This window comes from Polypterus senegalus, chromosome 6, assembly GCF_016835505.1.
Source record: "Polypterus senegalus isolate Bchr_013 chromosome 6, ASM1683550v1, whole genome shotgun sequence".
Taxonomy (NCBI): Eukaryota; Metazoa; Chordata; class Cladistia; order Polypteriformes; family Polypteridae; genus Polypterus; species Polypterus senegalus.
The window spans coordinates 28,029,177-28,045,663 of record NC_053159.1 but is presented as its reverse complement, the minus strand read 5'-3'; the positions used below and the strand labels follow the sequence as shown (position 1 = coordinate 28,045,663).

The 16,487-nt window shown below is 38.9% G+C and overlaps 1 protein-coding gene across 4 annotated transcripts in view; it reads right to left on the bottom strand.

Moving 5' to 3' along the window:
• Positions 1-16,487, bottom strand: part of LOC120530905 (polyhomeotic-like protein 2) — a 113,698-nt gene that overhangs the window by 23,468 nt on the left and 73,743 nt on the right. For all 4 annotated transcript variants that reach the window (XM_039755692.1, XM_039755693.1, XM_039755694.1 and 1 more), the window contains 2 exons: positions 11,090-11,541; positions 10,315-10,432 (listed from right to left, as the gene is read on the bottom strand). In XM_039755692.1, the coding sequence (XP_039611626.1) occupies positions 10,315-10,432; positions 11,090-11,541 (570 nt within the window). The remainder of the gene's footprint in view (positions 1-10,314; positions 10,433-11,089; positions 11,542-16,487) is intronic.

Genomic DNA, 16,487 nt, shown 5'->3' with positions numbered 1-16,487 from the left:
CTTCTTATAATTATAAGCTGTCATGTTGTTTAATTTCTTCTGTAATGTTACTTATCTTACCTAAAGCTTAATTAAAAAAATATATAGTTTTCACAGTTTCTCTGAAAAAATATATACACATTCTCACACGTTGATTCAATTAACTGATACTAGCAGTTGAACAGTACTTAAATGTAAACACACATGCGCTTACAGGTTGTAATAATTTTTAGATATTAATTTCACTAAGCATTTCTACTGTTAAAATACATATTTGCTATAGTTATAGTTTTTTTTGGTTTGTTTTTCCAGTATACCTGCTAGTCATTCCTAATTCTTGAGGTGTAATTTATAAATATGGATTACCATTTCAATTATATACTTTTTTCTTACCAAAACTTATATATACTGTGTATCGGGATGCCCTTCTGATGAAAGGACCGGGTGAGAGGACATATCCACAGCAATACCTCCCCCAAAACATGAGAGGGCAACCCCCCTGGATTGCATCGGGGCCACGGGCTTGGAAGCTCAACCCTGCTGGGGCCTGTGGCCACCGTCAGGGGGAGCCTTGACAGTTACACACCCCTGGACTGCAGCACTTCCATCACACCCGGAAGTGCTGCCAAATGAAAATCGGAGAGTACCTGGAGCACTTCCGGGTGCACTATAAAAGAGGCCGTGTCACATCGTTCAAGGAGCCAGAGTCTGGAGGTCGAGGACAATGCTTGCTGAGAGAGGAGTGGCGCCGGCAGAAAAGCGAGAGAAGGGACTGAGCTTATCTGTTGGTGATTTGTGCATTGTATGCTAAAAAGGTATAAAAAGTGTCCTGTTTTTTCACTTGTGTGGTCTGGGTTCGGGGAGCAGTATGGCCCCCGTTATTTTCCACAGTATATACTGTATGACACACACAAGCAAATAATAAACACAATACAAACATAAATAAAAGTCAAAAATCTACTATGTGTTCATAAGATGTTTATCAAGCAGATAAAAGGCTAACATGCTTACCAAGTTTACAAGTAAAATAGACCAATTTTGTTGTTAAACTAACAAGCTGATTGTTTACTAAGCAGCAATTTCAAATTCTTCTTTACCTTTCCTTTATCTAATTGAAAATGTCATCTGCTGTACAAGTAGTGTATGTTTTAATTAAAGGACAAAATTAAAAGGTCTCAATTCATCAAAGTAGCTTTTCTTGCCATTTGTCTAACTGCATAGGACAACTCCTACAATTTGTTTTTCTCAGTTTATTACTCCACTTTCTTTAATGTAAAAACTAACATTCTAATCTCCTTTCTCTCTGGTAAAGTCTGTTACAGGAAGTTCATAGCAAAAAGTGATGTGCGCTAGCTCAACTACCATAATACCTTGCATAAAGTAGCACAACAACTAAATTACTGTAAACTTTAGTAATCACCAGTTGAGTCTTTTTTAGTGAAAATTGTCCCATTTGGGTAAGTGGCAGATCGAATGGAGCATTACTAAGTCAAGCAAAAAAATATAGCCAAGTTGAAATGGATAAACAAAGTGTCGGATAATAATGTGAACAGAACAAGAGGTAGTGTGGGTTCTGCTGGTAACTTGTTATTGTTCTTTTTATACGTAAAAGTAAGAAATATTCACTGTTGAACATGAAACAAAAATACAACATCTTTAAAAAAAACATAACTGAAAAGAAGCGTAGAGAGTCCTGCACCTCAGGTGTATTTACTGCAGAAATTTCCAACTCTATTTTTTTTCATGAAAGAGTGTTTCAGGCTTTTAATACGGCCAGACGTATGAACAGTTTCACCTCCCATTCAAAAGTGATGCATGTTAGGAAAATTGTCCTGTTTTTGTTCAAACCTTGCTTTATTCTCAGTGATACTGGAATAGATCCTGGTTAACTCTTTATTAGAACTAATAAACTCAGAAAATAGATGAACAGTACCTCCCAACATAATGGATATATAAAGAGGGAAAACATACAACACAGGTATTCTTAACAGTTTGAGTGGAGAAGTGCAAATTTTTTGCTATAAAAGGAATATATTAGAACACTAATGTAATTACCTCACCCATACCACCACAAACATTTTTGTAATATCAAGAAAATGCCAGTATTGGCAGAGCTTAATTTTTCTCACTCTTAGGCAAGTGCCATAATAATACTCTAAACAAAGGTGCGCTAATTTATAAATTACCAAGTGTCATCCCTCAGAGTTTTTGTTCCTGAGGTTTATTTAATCTATGTATCTTTGTTTGTTCCCTTTAGTCATTGAATTACTCTTCTAAGAGTTATAATATGCTGCACCAACATCATGTGTTTAAGTCACAAAATGTTTTACATCTAAAAAACTTCTCATAGGCAGAAAGGATTTTACATGTCTTGTCTATACTAGAGAAGAAAGATCTCATTGGACAGTGCCAAAGAGCTGATTAAAAGTAAGAGAAAGGAACTGTGTGGCAGAGGGGGATTTACCATATTTTAAAGCTTTCACCTCAGGGCGCCGAGATTGTAAACTAGTAAACCTTCTAGGGACCCTGCAGCTAAATGTGGTAAAAGAGGCTTTATGTGGATTAAGGGAGGATTAAGGAGCTGGGGTCAGCCAGTGCATTGTTTATGTAATTCATTTTAATTGGCAGAAGTCTAGTGGGGTCACCATGGGGAACTGGAGCAGCCAGCTCACAACTGTCAGCAGTTATTCTCTCATTTGCTTCAGAACTCCGACTAGAGCTGAAGGCTGGCATCATCCTGAGCATGCAAAAAAAAAAAAAATGTCTTTTGAGACTGAGCAGAATCTCTGCTAGCACTGCCTTGTGCAATACATGCAGAATGCAGAAATAAAACATGTACTTTTGGCACCAGGGAAAAAGATGTAACATTTCTGCAGCTCTTTAGTGAATTGTTAAGAATTAAAATTAATTTCAAGGTAAACAAACACTTCCTGCCTTAGTTCAGCATTCCTAGAGAACAGAATAGGTTTTGGTGGGAAAATCAAAGGGTGGGGCAGGAAGAAACAATCTCACAACCCCTCCCACACTCTGCCTTAACCTGCATTTGAAAATACACAGCAAACATTTTAGGAGCACACATGCTCATTTTACAAGTTCTAAAGCAGACATGAATGAGCCTACCAGACTACCATACATCCTACAAGGCAGAAAAACACCGTCCACAAAAGCTAAGGTATTCACCTTGCTTCTTTCCCTGCTACATCAACGGTAGAAGCCCTATAATCCATTTGCCTAATTGGAGTCAATGCTGTCATGGACTTATCAGGGAACGAATAGGACAATAGGCCCTGGACGATGACAGATTTGCCCTTCCGCTTGAAGGGAGATGAGAACAGAGAAGCCTTTTTTGTCAGCTGTCTGGCAGCCGTTCAGAAGATGGGGGTGCAGGCCAAGGCTCAAAGCTCTGTGAGTAGGTCAATGAAAGGCGTAGCTTGTGCTCTTCTGTGCATAAAAGCACTGCATCATCATCATCATCACGGTCAACAATAACACTCTGCAGCAATTTTATCATGTCCATGAGTCGGAGCTGCTTTGATGATAAAAAGCATTATAGAGATTCAATTGGAGTTGAATTGGTGAGATACTTTAATGTCCCGTTATGTTATGTACCCAATAATAATTAGACATTGATTGTGTGACCCTGCTTAGGAAAACTGGTTTAGAACGGTTGCGGAATGGATGATTCACTTAAAAATATGACAACATCTTATCATGATGAGTGTATTTGTTATTTTGCAAATGAGTTACAATATTGTTTTTAGTTATCACTATGCTGGACAGTACTGTGGTAGTGTTTAGCACTGTTGTGTCAGTGTTCCCAATCCTAGATGAAAGCACTGCCTGAGGAAAGTTTATAAATCCTCTCTGTGTATGTGATCAGTTTTCTCCAGGTTGTCTAACTTTCCACAAAAATCCAAAAGACTTGCAGGTTAGGCTAATGAGCTAATGAGCCACAATGCATCAGTGTGAATGAATGTAATCTACAATGTTCAACATTTCATTCAGGGCTGTTTTCTACCTTTCCTCCATTGTTGTGAGACAGGTGCCAGTTCCTACTGAATCTAAACCAGGTAAACAGGCCAGAAAATGGATGGATATACTGTGTTGTTATAAAATTTAAATACATATACATTTTAAATTAAAATAGGTGCACCTTTTTACAAAGACTAAGCAAACCTTGTTGCCAGAGTTCTCATTCCCTCACAACAAATGTGGAAGATTAAGGATATGAAAAATCTGCAGTATAATAAGCATATGACAGAGCTATTTAGGAATACTTAAGCGTGTGAAATCTTGAACATGTTTCTTCTTAGGTAATTACAAACCTGGGAAATTCAAAGTGACCAGAGACTAAGCTTTATATACAGTATATATGGTTATATAAAAAAAAGGAGGAGACTCGGCCAGCACCCTTGAAAACTACAAGCCAGTTTTGCTTAACATTACAACTTTGTAAAATACTTCAAGCAAATGTAAAAGAAGAGGGAGAGGGAGATGTAGCTAACCATTCCCAGTGTGGAAACTGACTATGCAGGCTGCAACAGGGGTGATCCGATTTAACTAATTTTACAGGAACATTACAAGGAAGCAAGCAAAACATTTGATAGCAATCCTACAGTGATTTTACACTCCTTGATTTTTGAAAAACTTTTGCTTCTTCGCCTTGCAAAAGTTTAACTGGTAGGGATTCAGGGTATAGTGAGCAAAACTGGTTTGATACAAAAAACTGCAAAGTTTGCCATTCTCTCTTTTTCTGTGTGGCTTCATCTAAGGACTATGGTTACTGAATACACCATAAGGCATGCATGTTAGGTTAACTGGCAATTCTAAACAGGGCCTGAATGAACACGTGGATACAAGCAAGTGTGCTTTGTGATTGGGGTTGTCTTCAGCTCCTGTTTTGCCTGCTTATTGCAATACAGGACATCAATGTTCTCCAGCCTCTTCTGTACTGTACTAGATGCAAGGTGGGAACCAGCACTAGATTAGACACTAATCCATTGCAGTGCAAAGATTTGATATTCAGTTGTACTTGGCCAATTTAAAGTCACCAGGTCAGTTGGAGAAACTGAAGAAAACCTGTTTGGAATTGTAAGAATGTGCCAACTCCAAGGAGTCTATAATTGGGCCAGGATTTGAGTCTCCATCTCTAGGATGTTTGCAGGTTCACCCCGTATCTATACGAGTTTTATCCACAGTTACTGCAGTATTTCCCGGACATCCTAAATATGTGAATGCTATGTAGACTGGTGAAATTAAACTGGCCCAATGTGAGTGAGAATGGGTGTATTTGTGAGTGTACCATATAATGGACTGGTGTTTTATCCTGGCTTTATTCCAACCTTGCTTCAGGATGGGGTCATTCCCCTCCTTCTGATTAAATGGGAGCAGGTAGTGGATGGATGCATGTAATTATGTATACTGTATATTTATAAAGCACTATATATGGTGGAATGACATTGTGGCAGTGATAAGCACTGCTGCTCCATGTATTGTATTTGTATTCCAGGGCCATTTGTGTGGATTTTGTACATTTTCCTAGGTTTGGGCAAGTCTGCAGGTTTCTTTAGGTCATCCAGTTTTGCTCCCACATCCCCAAAGATGTGTATACAGGTTAAAAGGCATCTTTACAATTGGACCAGTATGAATGTAGGTGTGAGTGCGCATTTGTCTTGGGATGGACTGGTGCTGTGTCTTTGTTTGCCTCTTGCACAGCATCTAGTGCTGCCAGGTGGGCTCCTCTCCCTGGAATCCCAACTTGCATATCGGAATTCCTAGTAGATTTATAATTGTTCATTAGTTGACAGTGCAGAGAAAAGATTCACGCAAACAGGATACTGACTTATGTAATATCCACATAGCATGTGTTCAAGTCAAATATACACTACTGGTCAAAAGTAGAAACACGTCAGCTTTTTCAGTTTTTATGGAAATGTGTGCAGTTTAATGTCTTAATATGTCATGAAATAAAGGCATAGAACACATAAACAATGGCAAATAAAAAAATAAGTCAAGCAATCATTAAGTGTGTAAAGTTTGATTGAAATTTTTGATTCATCAAAGTAACTACCTTTTACTGATATAAAAGCCAAACTGCAGTGACCCTTTTGATTCAGAATGCCAGTCTCTCTGTACAAGTCACCAACTCTGTCTCCAAAAGAACCCTAGACCATCACACTTTCTCCTTCATGTCACACACTGAGGAACAATTTTTTCACCAACATGACAGCATAAAAAACACTATGTGATGAACTGAAGATTTCAAATATTGATTCATCGGTCCATAAGACTTTCTTCCAGTCTGCAATAGTCCACAGCCTGTATTTCAAGGCCCTATTTTGTCTTTTAAGGAATGGTTTTCTTACTCTCACTCACCCTGTCAAACCTGCAGCACAAAGTCTCCTCTTCACGGTAGAAACTGAGACTTGTTTTTTTCAACCTGCACTGTTAAAGCTGTGCTTGAAGCTGTTGTGCTGTGAGGTGTCTATCAAGCAAGCAGCTGACCCCCTGAAACATGTCTTCTGATTGGGTTATGACTTTAGGTTGGCCAGATCTCTTCCTATCAGAGTTTCTTCCAGTTTCCAATTGCCTTTGGATTGTGTAGGACACTGTACTCACTGACACTTGGACTTTTTAATTTTTTTTTTTTTTTTTTACAATTTCTCTAAATGAAAGGTCTATACTTCAAATGCTGTCTCATTACATTTGTTAATTGTTGTTTTCTTGCCATTATCACTTTCTACAGTGTAATATTGTCCTAGTGGTACTTTAGAGGGTATAGTCCACTCATCCATCCATTATCCAACCCACTATATCCTAACTACAGGGTCACGGGGGTCTGCTGGAGCCAATTCCAGCCAACATAGGGCACAAAGCAGGAAACAAATCCCGGGTAGAGCGCCAGCCCATCACAGAGAAGTTATAGTAACACAGTATATTCCAACTCTGCTTTAAGATAGACAGAGGGGTTTTAAGTAATCAACAAAAGTTGAGATACCTGTGCAAATTGTTTGCTTCAACTTTAACTGCTGTAGAACATCTGTACATTGTAACCTATTAGTTGTTCCCTGAAGAAGGCCCATTTGTATCTCAATATTCTGAGATTTGATTTTTTCTGTTTATGCTAACCTAAACTTTAAATCAAAACCTCTGGCAGTTTACTGCTTACCTTTTCCCTCATTTTAGGTCATCCCTTGCATTTCAATTGATAAAATTTGAAGGTGTTTTAAAACTTTTCACCAGAAGTGCACCATGGTTTACCTTTACAATGTATTTCTGAAATGTGGAATACTCCATAAATGTCTAGTCTTCTTATTGCATAGGGATAACAGCACTAGAAAAAGTCCAGAGAAGAGCTATACAACATATTGTATGAAATGAAGTTTTGGGAAATTCTGAAAACCAAAATCTTTTCATTTTAAGCAAATGATAGTTAAGACTGGAATTATTTGAATGGATTATGAGAATAGGCAAGGCAGCTTCCAGGGGATACTTTGAAATAAATGTTTTGCCATGAATGTGGTGGCACCAGTGAAGCCTGCTTAAAAGTAAATTTTGAACAAGTGTTAGAAAATTGGGTTGGCATGGATCCAGCATCAATGCCATCTTTGTCTATATGAGTTTTTCTCCAGGTAATCTAGCTTTCCTCTCACTTCCCAAAAGATGTGGATGTTACGTTAACCGTAGATTGAGCCAGTTTGTTTGTGTGTGTGTGTGTGTGTGTGTGTGTGTGTGTGTGTGTGTGTGTGTGTGTGTGTGTATGTGTAGGCTCAGCAATGGATGGGCACCCTGTCCAGGTTAGGCCATGCCTTTCACTGTGATGATTGTTTCAAACCCTTATAGTCCTAAATTAGATTAAACAGGTTTGAGAATGTCATCTAAACTTTGAAATTATTTCTTTACACAGAGAACTTTACATGTAGAAGACATGTTACTGTGCCAAGCTGTTTTGGGCTGAATGTGCAGTTTTCTTCAACCATTTTCTTTTGCTCTAATGACTATGTTTAGTTACAATAGCTGGTAAAGAAACAACACTGATAATAAGGTGAGACCATAACAGATTACTTCCTCATTAGTATCATAAAAAATATATAAAAAAAAATATATATATCTTTCAACTAACTTTACCATCAATACACAATGGTGTTTGAGGCTTTTCTCAGTTTGACTGACTCAACACAATACGTTTGCCTCTCCATTAATCTTGATTTTCTCACTTTATGCAGATGTTTCTTGTCCACACTGAAAGAACATCTCAGTCACAATGCTCTCAATTTGTAAAATACATAAATCTAAAAATGGCCTATGGGATTGGGAGACTGCTGTGGGTATATGAATTCTGTTCTTCATGTGTCTTTTACTTTGTCCACAGTGGAAAAAGCAATATTATTTTTAAAAAATATTTGTTGCTTGCTAATACAATCAGGCAAAGTAAATTGACAACTTAAGTACAGTGGACCCTTGATATACGACCAGCCTGACATGCGAACAACTTGATTTACGACCAAAATTTTTGTTTTGATTTGCGACCATTATCTTGCGTTATGACCCGAATGCGGTCACGTGTATCTGCTTGTGCGATTGTAAACAAACAGCCGAGAGTGTTTGTAAGCGTCAGTCGGAGCCCAGATACTTGTGTTTGTGGACACAATTTTGGTCAGTGCAGTGATTTATCTATATATATAATTCACTAAGACCATGGCAAGCAAGACGCATAATTGCTAAGGAAGGAAGAGTAGGTAACGAAGGTAAAGAAAGCGATTGTTAAGGGATGTTAGCTAGCGGGCTGGTGCGGCACATGATGATGTCTTCAGGCTGAGTCGGCACTGGCTGGCTTTGTAGTGTATTATTACAGCAGTTCATAACACGACCAGCTTTGAACGGAGTGCTCGACTACTGTCATTATTAACTTGAGAAACAGCAATCACAATCGAAACAAAGAAGGAAATTGTGCGGAAATATGAGAGTGGTGTTCATGTGACCGATCTCGCTAATATGTATAGCATGTCGAAATCCACCATCTCGACAATTTTACAAAGAAAAGATTTGCATAAGGAGGCTCCTTCTAAACAATAACCACCTTCCGTTTCATTCTCCTCCTCCTCCCTTCCTGCAGCCCAAAGATGTCAAATTAAATGGTGAGTACAGTATGAAATTGTTGTTTCTGGTAGCCTAGGCACTTTTTATAACTTTTTGGTTAGTACATTAGAAAAATTATTGGTGTTTTGGTAAATTATGCACATTATACAACCCTTTTTTATTATGAAAAGGTTAAGTAAGTTTTGCTGTGGGAGGTTCAGAGCGCATTATGGGTATTTCCATTATTTCTTATGGGAAAAATAGTCTTAACTTACAACCAACTTGAGTTACAACCAGCCCTCGCGAACGAATTGAGTTCATAAGTCAAGGGTGGGTCCACTGTACTATCTTTGGGGATGAGGGATACCTTTTCAGTATAGACTTCCTTTTTATACCAACTAACCAATGAATCTTGCCTTTAGCAACCCTGCCCTGGTATAATAAGACTTTTTGATACTACTGTATATAGCAATATCAAAATTAATATCCTCCCAATTAATTTCCTTGTAAGAGGTAGAAAGAATTTTAGTCATCCACTAACCCTAAGCACCTGACACCTGAAACTTGATTCAGGCAGTGAGGAAAAAAAACGTAATGCAGGTTGACAATATCCTGGAGTTCATCACCACAATAAGACACCCACTGCACTGAGAAATATTGTACCTCCAGACAAGCTAGGGGAACTACCAAGTGTAACAGATGACAACATAAGCAGACCTGACAGCAATAAAGAAGGCATCACAGACTTGTGGGAGTGGAAGAAGACAGTAAAGGAATAAATTAGACCAGAGAAACCTTTTTACACAGTTCTGTGGGCAGAGATTAATCTGCTTGATAATTTGGAAAACAGATTGGCGTTTGGATTTAAGGTTGGCCAAGTGAGGCAAACAGACATGAAACAGCATGCATTTTACTCATATTACTCTTTCAATTTCTGGCAAACTTTAAAAAAAATATACTTAAACAAGCTTATTTTGCTTTTGATTATATGCAGTCAACAATTACCTCTGTGCAATTCCGATATTCTCACCTTGCGAGCAGGGGTCAACAACATACTCCCGCTGCTCTCTGAGACCTTGCTGAACAATATGTTGTTTGGAGAAGACAAGCAAAAAATAACCCAATGTTGTGCTCTTCATAAGTAATAAAACATACTACAAGATGTCTAAAACAACAATTAATCCTTCACTAATCCAACCAATTGGCACTGGGTACCAGCGTTAGTGAAAAGATGCAACCAAATGGTCTGAAAGTTACCTGGAGAGGACTTGTGCTGCTCTGCAGGTTCAGACACTGGTTGCTGGTCAGCTCCCTCTTTCTCCTCTCTCGGCATTCCGTTCTCCTTGGATTCTCCATCCTCTGATGGCCTTTGGGGCTACATTGCAATAAATGAAACACATTTGAAGTTACTAGGTTATGTAGAACTGACAGTCAGATCTCCACCCACATGCAGAGGCTTCCAAATATGGCCCAAACTTGCTTTCAGAGGTCCCCCTGACAGCTGACAAGGGGGTAAAATTTGCCCATGCCAAAAGACCCCACCATTTCTGTTGTTCCAGCTGGTTAATCTCCCATATTTTGTTATTTTTGGTTTGCTTTACAAAATGACAGCTGCCTGTCATCACACTACCTACAGCTTCTTCTATAGCCTCGATTGGGATCAGGAATCAGAAGAATACCCCTTAGAAGAAGACGGAGAGTTCTTCATGGTTTATTTTACTTCATAAGAGTAAGGAAGCACCTGTTCAGTGGTTAATGCAAGTTGAACCCACCTACAGCAAATGAGTAATGCACTACATCTGCAACAGTGAAGTATTATATTAATTGGCAATTCCATAAGGAAACACCTTAGGCTGTTTAATAACACATAGGTAATGACCAACACTCTATTCTTTATGGAGGCAAGTATAGAGTTTACACTATGGCAAAAAAAAAAAACTCAACATTTTTTTTCAACAGCTCAACATTTACTCCATCCCTTTTCCCACCAGACACACTACCTGTGAGCAAAAATATCTGCATCATTTCTTACCGCAAGTGGAGTTGGCTGGATCTGCAGGTTGACAGCTGCCACTTGCATTGGTTGCTGGCTCGGCTGCATTAGCTGAGAAGGTTGGCTCAAAGTGGAGGTTTGTCCATTATGGACGAGAGCTTGAGGTCCTAGTGTAGAATGGAAGATGGCCACTGGTGAGCTGGGTGCAGCAGATTGTGGGGCAGGTGGCTTGGGCAGTACAGGGATAGTGCACTGCTGGCTCTGGGTTGAGGCCTGAGGAGCTTGGATAGTGAGGGCTTGTACTGGCTGGGCCTGAGTTAGAGGCTGGATGGAGGCAGAGTGCAGAAGCGTTGTTTGGGTTCGCTGTGGAATTTGCTGTGGTTGCTGCTGCTGCTGTTGTATCACAAACTGCTGCTGCTGCTGGATTTGCTTCTGCTGGTTTTGAAGCTGCTGTTGCTGGATCAGCTGGTGAGGCTGTATCTGGGTATATGCTATGAAGCACAAAGAAGAAAAAAGAAAAGGCCATTACAAACATAACACCATAGGGATCACTAAGCTCCACCTGTAGCATAACAAGAGAGCTTATGATGCACCCTTTGGGACATTGTTCAGAAAATGATCAGTAGTTACAAGTGGGTCACCAATTACCACCTTTCCCTAGACAACGCAAATCCCTGATGCTCCAGCTTCTGTAAGATGGCAACCAAAGCTGTTCCTGGTGGTGTAAGAATGGTCAGAAACTTTGCATGTGTTGACCTCTGTGTACAAGATGAAGGGTCCTTTCTGCCCCCTGATAATGTTTGCTTTTTCTGCCATCCCAGATGTGAATGTGCATAGTTGGGGGATTGAGGGCAAGTGTCAGAAGACAATTTTCTTTTTTTTTTGCCTTTTTCAGCCTTGCTTTCTACACATGCTTTAAATACCTGATGTGGGACAGATGTTAACTTATAATTTTAAATCATATTTTATGCCCTGGGGTGGAGAGGTAGAGCAGTGCATATGTTTTACCTTAGCCATGCTAATAGGTCCCACTTAAAAATTCTGGTTGGTTTATTTATTTATTCTAAATATTTGCAACAACTCCCATACATTAGGTACTGAGAGCTGACATCCAGGGATACCTTTTGAACATAGTTTTCTGTAAGTAATGTAGACAAAACCCAGCCCTCCTGTAAACAAAGCAGTGCACCCTGGTGCCCATCTCATTAAATGAGAATGTTGGCGCAATCACCCCAGTTACATACTCTTTGTTTGACCCTGAGCAAGTCACTCCAACAAAATATGGAAACAATTTAATGATTGGATTAAGTATTTTGGACTGGTGCTCACTACAAAAAAAGCTTTAACTAAAATAACAGGCTAATTTCCTTTAATAAGAATGAGAGTGTTTATTTTTTTTTAAAGTGTTTCCACATGATGGAATACCAGCAGGAGTCTAATACACACAACGCTATTTTCTAAACTGGGGTGGGGTGGCAGTACCAGGTGACATGGTGGCACATTCATTAGCAATTCTGCTCTGTTCCACAAGCACTTGTCAGTATTTGTGTGCCCTATGATTACATAACTTGCCACCTACAGTTAATTTTTGTCTTACACCCCCCCTCAAGGTAAAAGTATTAAATGGCAGGTTTAGATAATAATAATCTGCAACAATATGCAGAGACTTTATTGTTATTTCCTATACTATGTGGGACATACAACATCATGGTGATTACAACTGCTGCCTGTGTCTTGCTTTGAAATCTCAGCAAAGATACTGTCCATGGAAACTGGAGTTTTTCCAACAATTAAGTTGTGTTTCTCCAGTTATCTTTCAAATTTTTTAAATGTGTACACTACCAGTCAAAAGATTTAGAACACCTCAGTTTTTCCATTTTTTCTTCACATAGTCTGTTCCATCTCTACTTTAAGACAGACAGTTTAAGTGATCAACTGAAGTTAGGGGACCTGTGCAAATTGTTTGCTTCAACTTGTAAGGCTTAAAATTACTTTAATTGCTGCAATTGTTGTAACCTATTAGTTGTTCCCAGCAGAAGGCCCATTTGTAATATTCTGAAATCTAGCATTCTGCTAGCATAAACTTTAAATTTAAACCTCCGGCAGTTTACTGCTTACCTTTTTACCATTTCTGGTCATTCATTGCATTTCAACTGATTACATTTGAAGAAAAATTGGAAAAGCTGAGGTGTTCTAAATCTTTTGAGTGATCATTTAGGCAACCTTTAAAGGGTATTCAAAATTGGCTCTCTGAGTTTGCCATCTAACACGCTGGCAATCCATCCTTAGTTGGGTTCCTGCTTTGCATTCAGTTCTGCCAATAAAGGCTCTGACCCAAAGCAACCTTATATTCAAATGAATTGGTTCAGAAAACAAATGAACTAGCTGAAAATGTGCCAAGTTTAAAATAAAACTTAACCTAGACTTCACATAAACTGTGGGGCTTTTGGTTAGCCAAAAGTAACAGAGGCTTCAAACCTAGTGCAGAGCTGAACAGACCGGTTCATTTTTTTTTATTTTATGGTGGGAGGATATGTTCAGGTCAGCAGGAGAGCAGAAAATTCCCACTTCCTTAGCATCATTTTCAAATAATGCTTCTGCTGGCAGGCACACAGATTCACACCCTCATAGTTTAGAATAATGTTTGTGTCAAGTCAAGGCACCGACCGACACGTGCCTTATTTGTTTCTAAACCACAACTTGCACAACATACTATGTAAAAAATTCCAAAGACCTGCTAAATGGCAGTGTTCCCAAGCTCTTGGAATCTTGTGCAACAATCCCACAAGACATCATTAAACCGCGTGAGAATGGAAAAACCACAGAAATCTTAGCACTCATGCGACTCTGCTCAACTACTCTTTTTTACTTTCCTCCACAATTTAATAGAGTGAATTGAGTGGAGTGCAGGATTGTGACACTGACTATTCTAAAGCATACTAACTTGAAGAATCACAAGGTTACCGGTATGGATGGGATGATCATGCTTCATTTTAGGATAGATTTTAAGAGCTGAGGTGTGATTCTGCATTGTGGTGTTAGCATTTCATGGCTCTCTACTAATGCAGGCTGTACACATTTGTACATTAAGCATTTACACTAGGCATTGCCTGAAAGGTGTTACTGAGTAAGTCATTCCCATTTTCCTATTCCACAATGTCTAATTTCTTTACTGTAGCTTGAATTGTTTAGTGTTTAGGGGTGTAAAGGGTGTCTGCCAGTTTGCCGATCCTCTGTTTGGCATACTATATTTCCACATTTCATGTATTTTATTGGAGGTTGCGTAAACCTGTTTGAAGCTGTAGAGGCGACACTTGGGTGGTAGTACAAATGAATATGGTATGTTCCGCTTTTAATGTTACTAGCTATCAGAACAAACCCATTACACTCTGATCACCTGAAAATGCCAGGATGGCAAGCATGACAAAAATCCTTTGTGAATGGAGGACTAATCCTAACCCATGCCACACAAAGTGTACAATTCAGCTGCAGGTGGTACTAACCTACCAAACTGATTTTTCTCATCTATTCCTTAACACAAACACGTTTGAGGATAATTGACTAAAATGGAAGGAAAGAGTGAGGTATGACTTGCTTCTTCGGACCTGGCGTAGAAGCTGACTGCTAAGGTTCCTTTATATAGTATCATCAACCATTACAGCAGCAACCATTCCCCCATGCAGTGCGTGCATCCAGATTTAGCTGCTGCCACGTGGGACTTCTCTACCTCTGGGAGTGGAAACAATATGAAGCATATCTCTTATGAAACCTGCCAACCCACTCGTATTCATAACTGCATACTTTTTTTCTACATAACATTGGATCTAGTCTAAAATATACAGTACCTGTTCACTAGTGCTCTTGTTCATAAACAACTCCTCTCTTTTTACAACACAAACTCTGTCAAGGTCCTACCTTTTCAGCTTACCCTTCCCTGATAACTTTTGCCTAGATACTTAACTTCCACAAAAAAAAGACACTTTGTGGGAACATGAGCCACATTCTTCATACCATGTTACTCATACACCTCACAATGGGCGAGTGCTTGCTAAGACAGCTATCACCACAGTCACTCTATCTACTGGCAGAGAATAGCGGACTACCTCTATATGAGTGATATTCTCTGATGTAACAAAGCTCTTAGGAGAGGCCTGTGGCTTTACTCTGTGTGTACAGCACAGTGAGAAAGTGTGCAACTACACAACCAAGTCTCTAAGCACACATGACAGCACAACATACAGTGTATAGTGTGCCTTTTATTTGTCACTAGGCTGACCCTCTTTTTAAGGCGGCCGACTTTTAAGTTGGCCACTTCTTAAGGCAATTCAATATGTAGATCAATTTGGTATTTTATACAAACTCATTAATTTGGTTATATTGCATTTGAGCGGTATTACTTTAATACTCATACTTTCTGTTATTTCTGTGATGAAATGTAAACTTTTTTTCTATATTGAGGTCGCCCTTTTGAACCCCCCTGATATTTACTATGCGGTGAGGCATTTGTACTCCATCAACATTAATTATTTCCAGAGACATAATTTTGTCTATTTTTCCAGCGCATCGCGCACAAAAGCAAGGGAACGATGGGAGCACCAGAACTCTGCTCACATCATGTCGCTTTGTACCGCAGTTGCAAGTGGTAAGTCTGTGATAAGCGGAATACCGCTACGCTTTCCACTCACGGGACGGAAGGACAATCCCGACCGCTTTTATATAGTAAGAAAGAAGAAGAAGATATCGCACAGTCTGGAGTAGAAAATCATCTTTTACCTGGAAAAACGAAACTACAAATCCCATCGTGCATTGCAAAATGAAAAGGGCGTGTGTGAAACTCCGCGCCTGCGTAGCACACATGGGACAGAAGGACAATCCCGACTGCTTTTATATACAAAGATACTTATGCATACCCTTTGATGTTTGTTTCTTAATTTATTATATATTGAATGATTTTGCTTTATATTTCTTTATTTTAAACTGACTTTTGTTTCATTTGTAAAGGCCATTGTGATAGTATTCCTTGTGAAGAATGTTATAAGATTGACTACAAATGTTTAACTTCATCTTAGCTTTCTTGCTCTACCGATATTAAAATGCAATTTCTGAAATTTTCAAAAAATAAAAGTGCAACACTCTTAATCAGAAGTAAACAGTAAGTGGGCAAAAATTTTTATCACAGTAAAATTTAGAATGTTGATGGCTTTGGTAGGTCAACTATAATGTATGTGTACTTTTCAGACTGAAACATATGTATTTATAGCAATAAGAATATATTAATGATTAATTGTGCACACAGGTGCACCTCATTACCCATCAAAATGTGTGTTAGCACCTTGCCATTGAAATGGATTGGATTGCAGGGATTCACCTCTCCGGCTTAAACCAATAAAATTGCTGCTTCTTTTTCTTTCTTTCTCTCATTCACTCACGACACAGA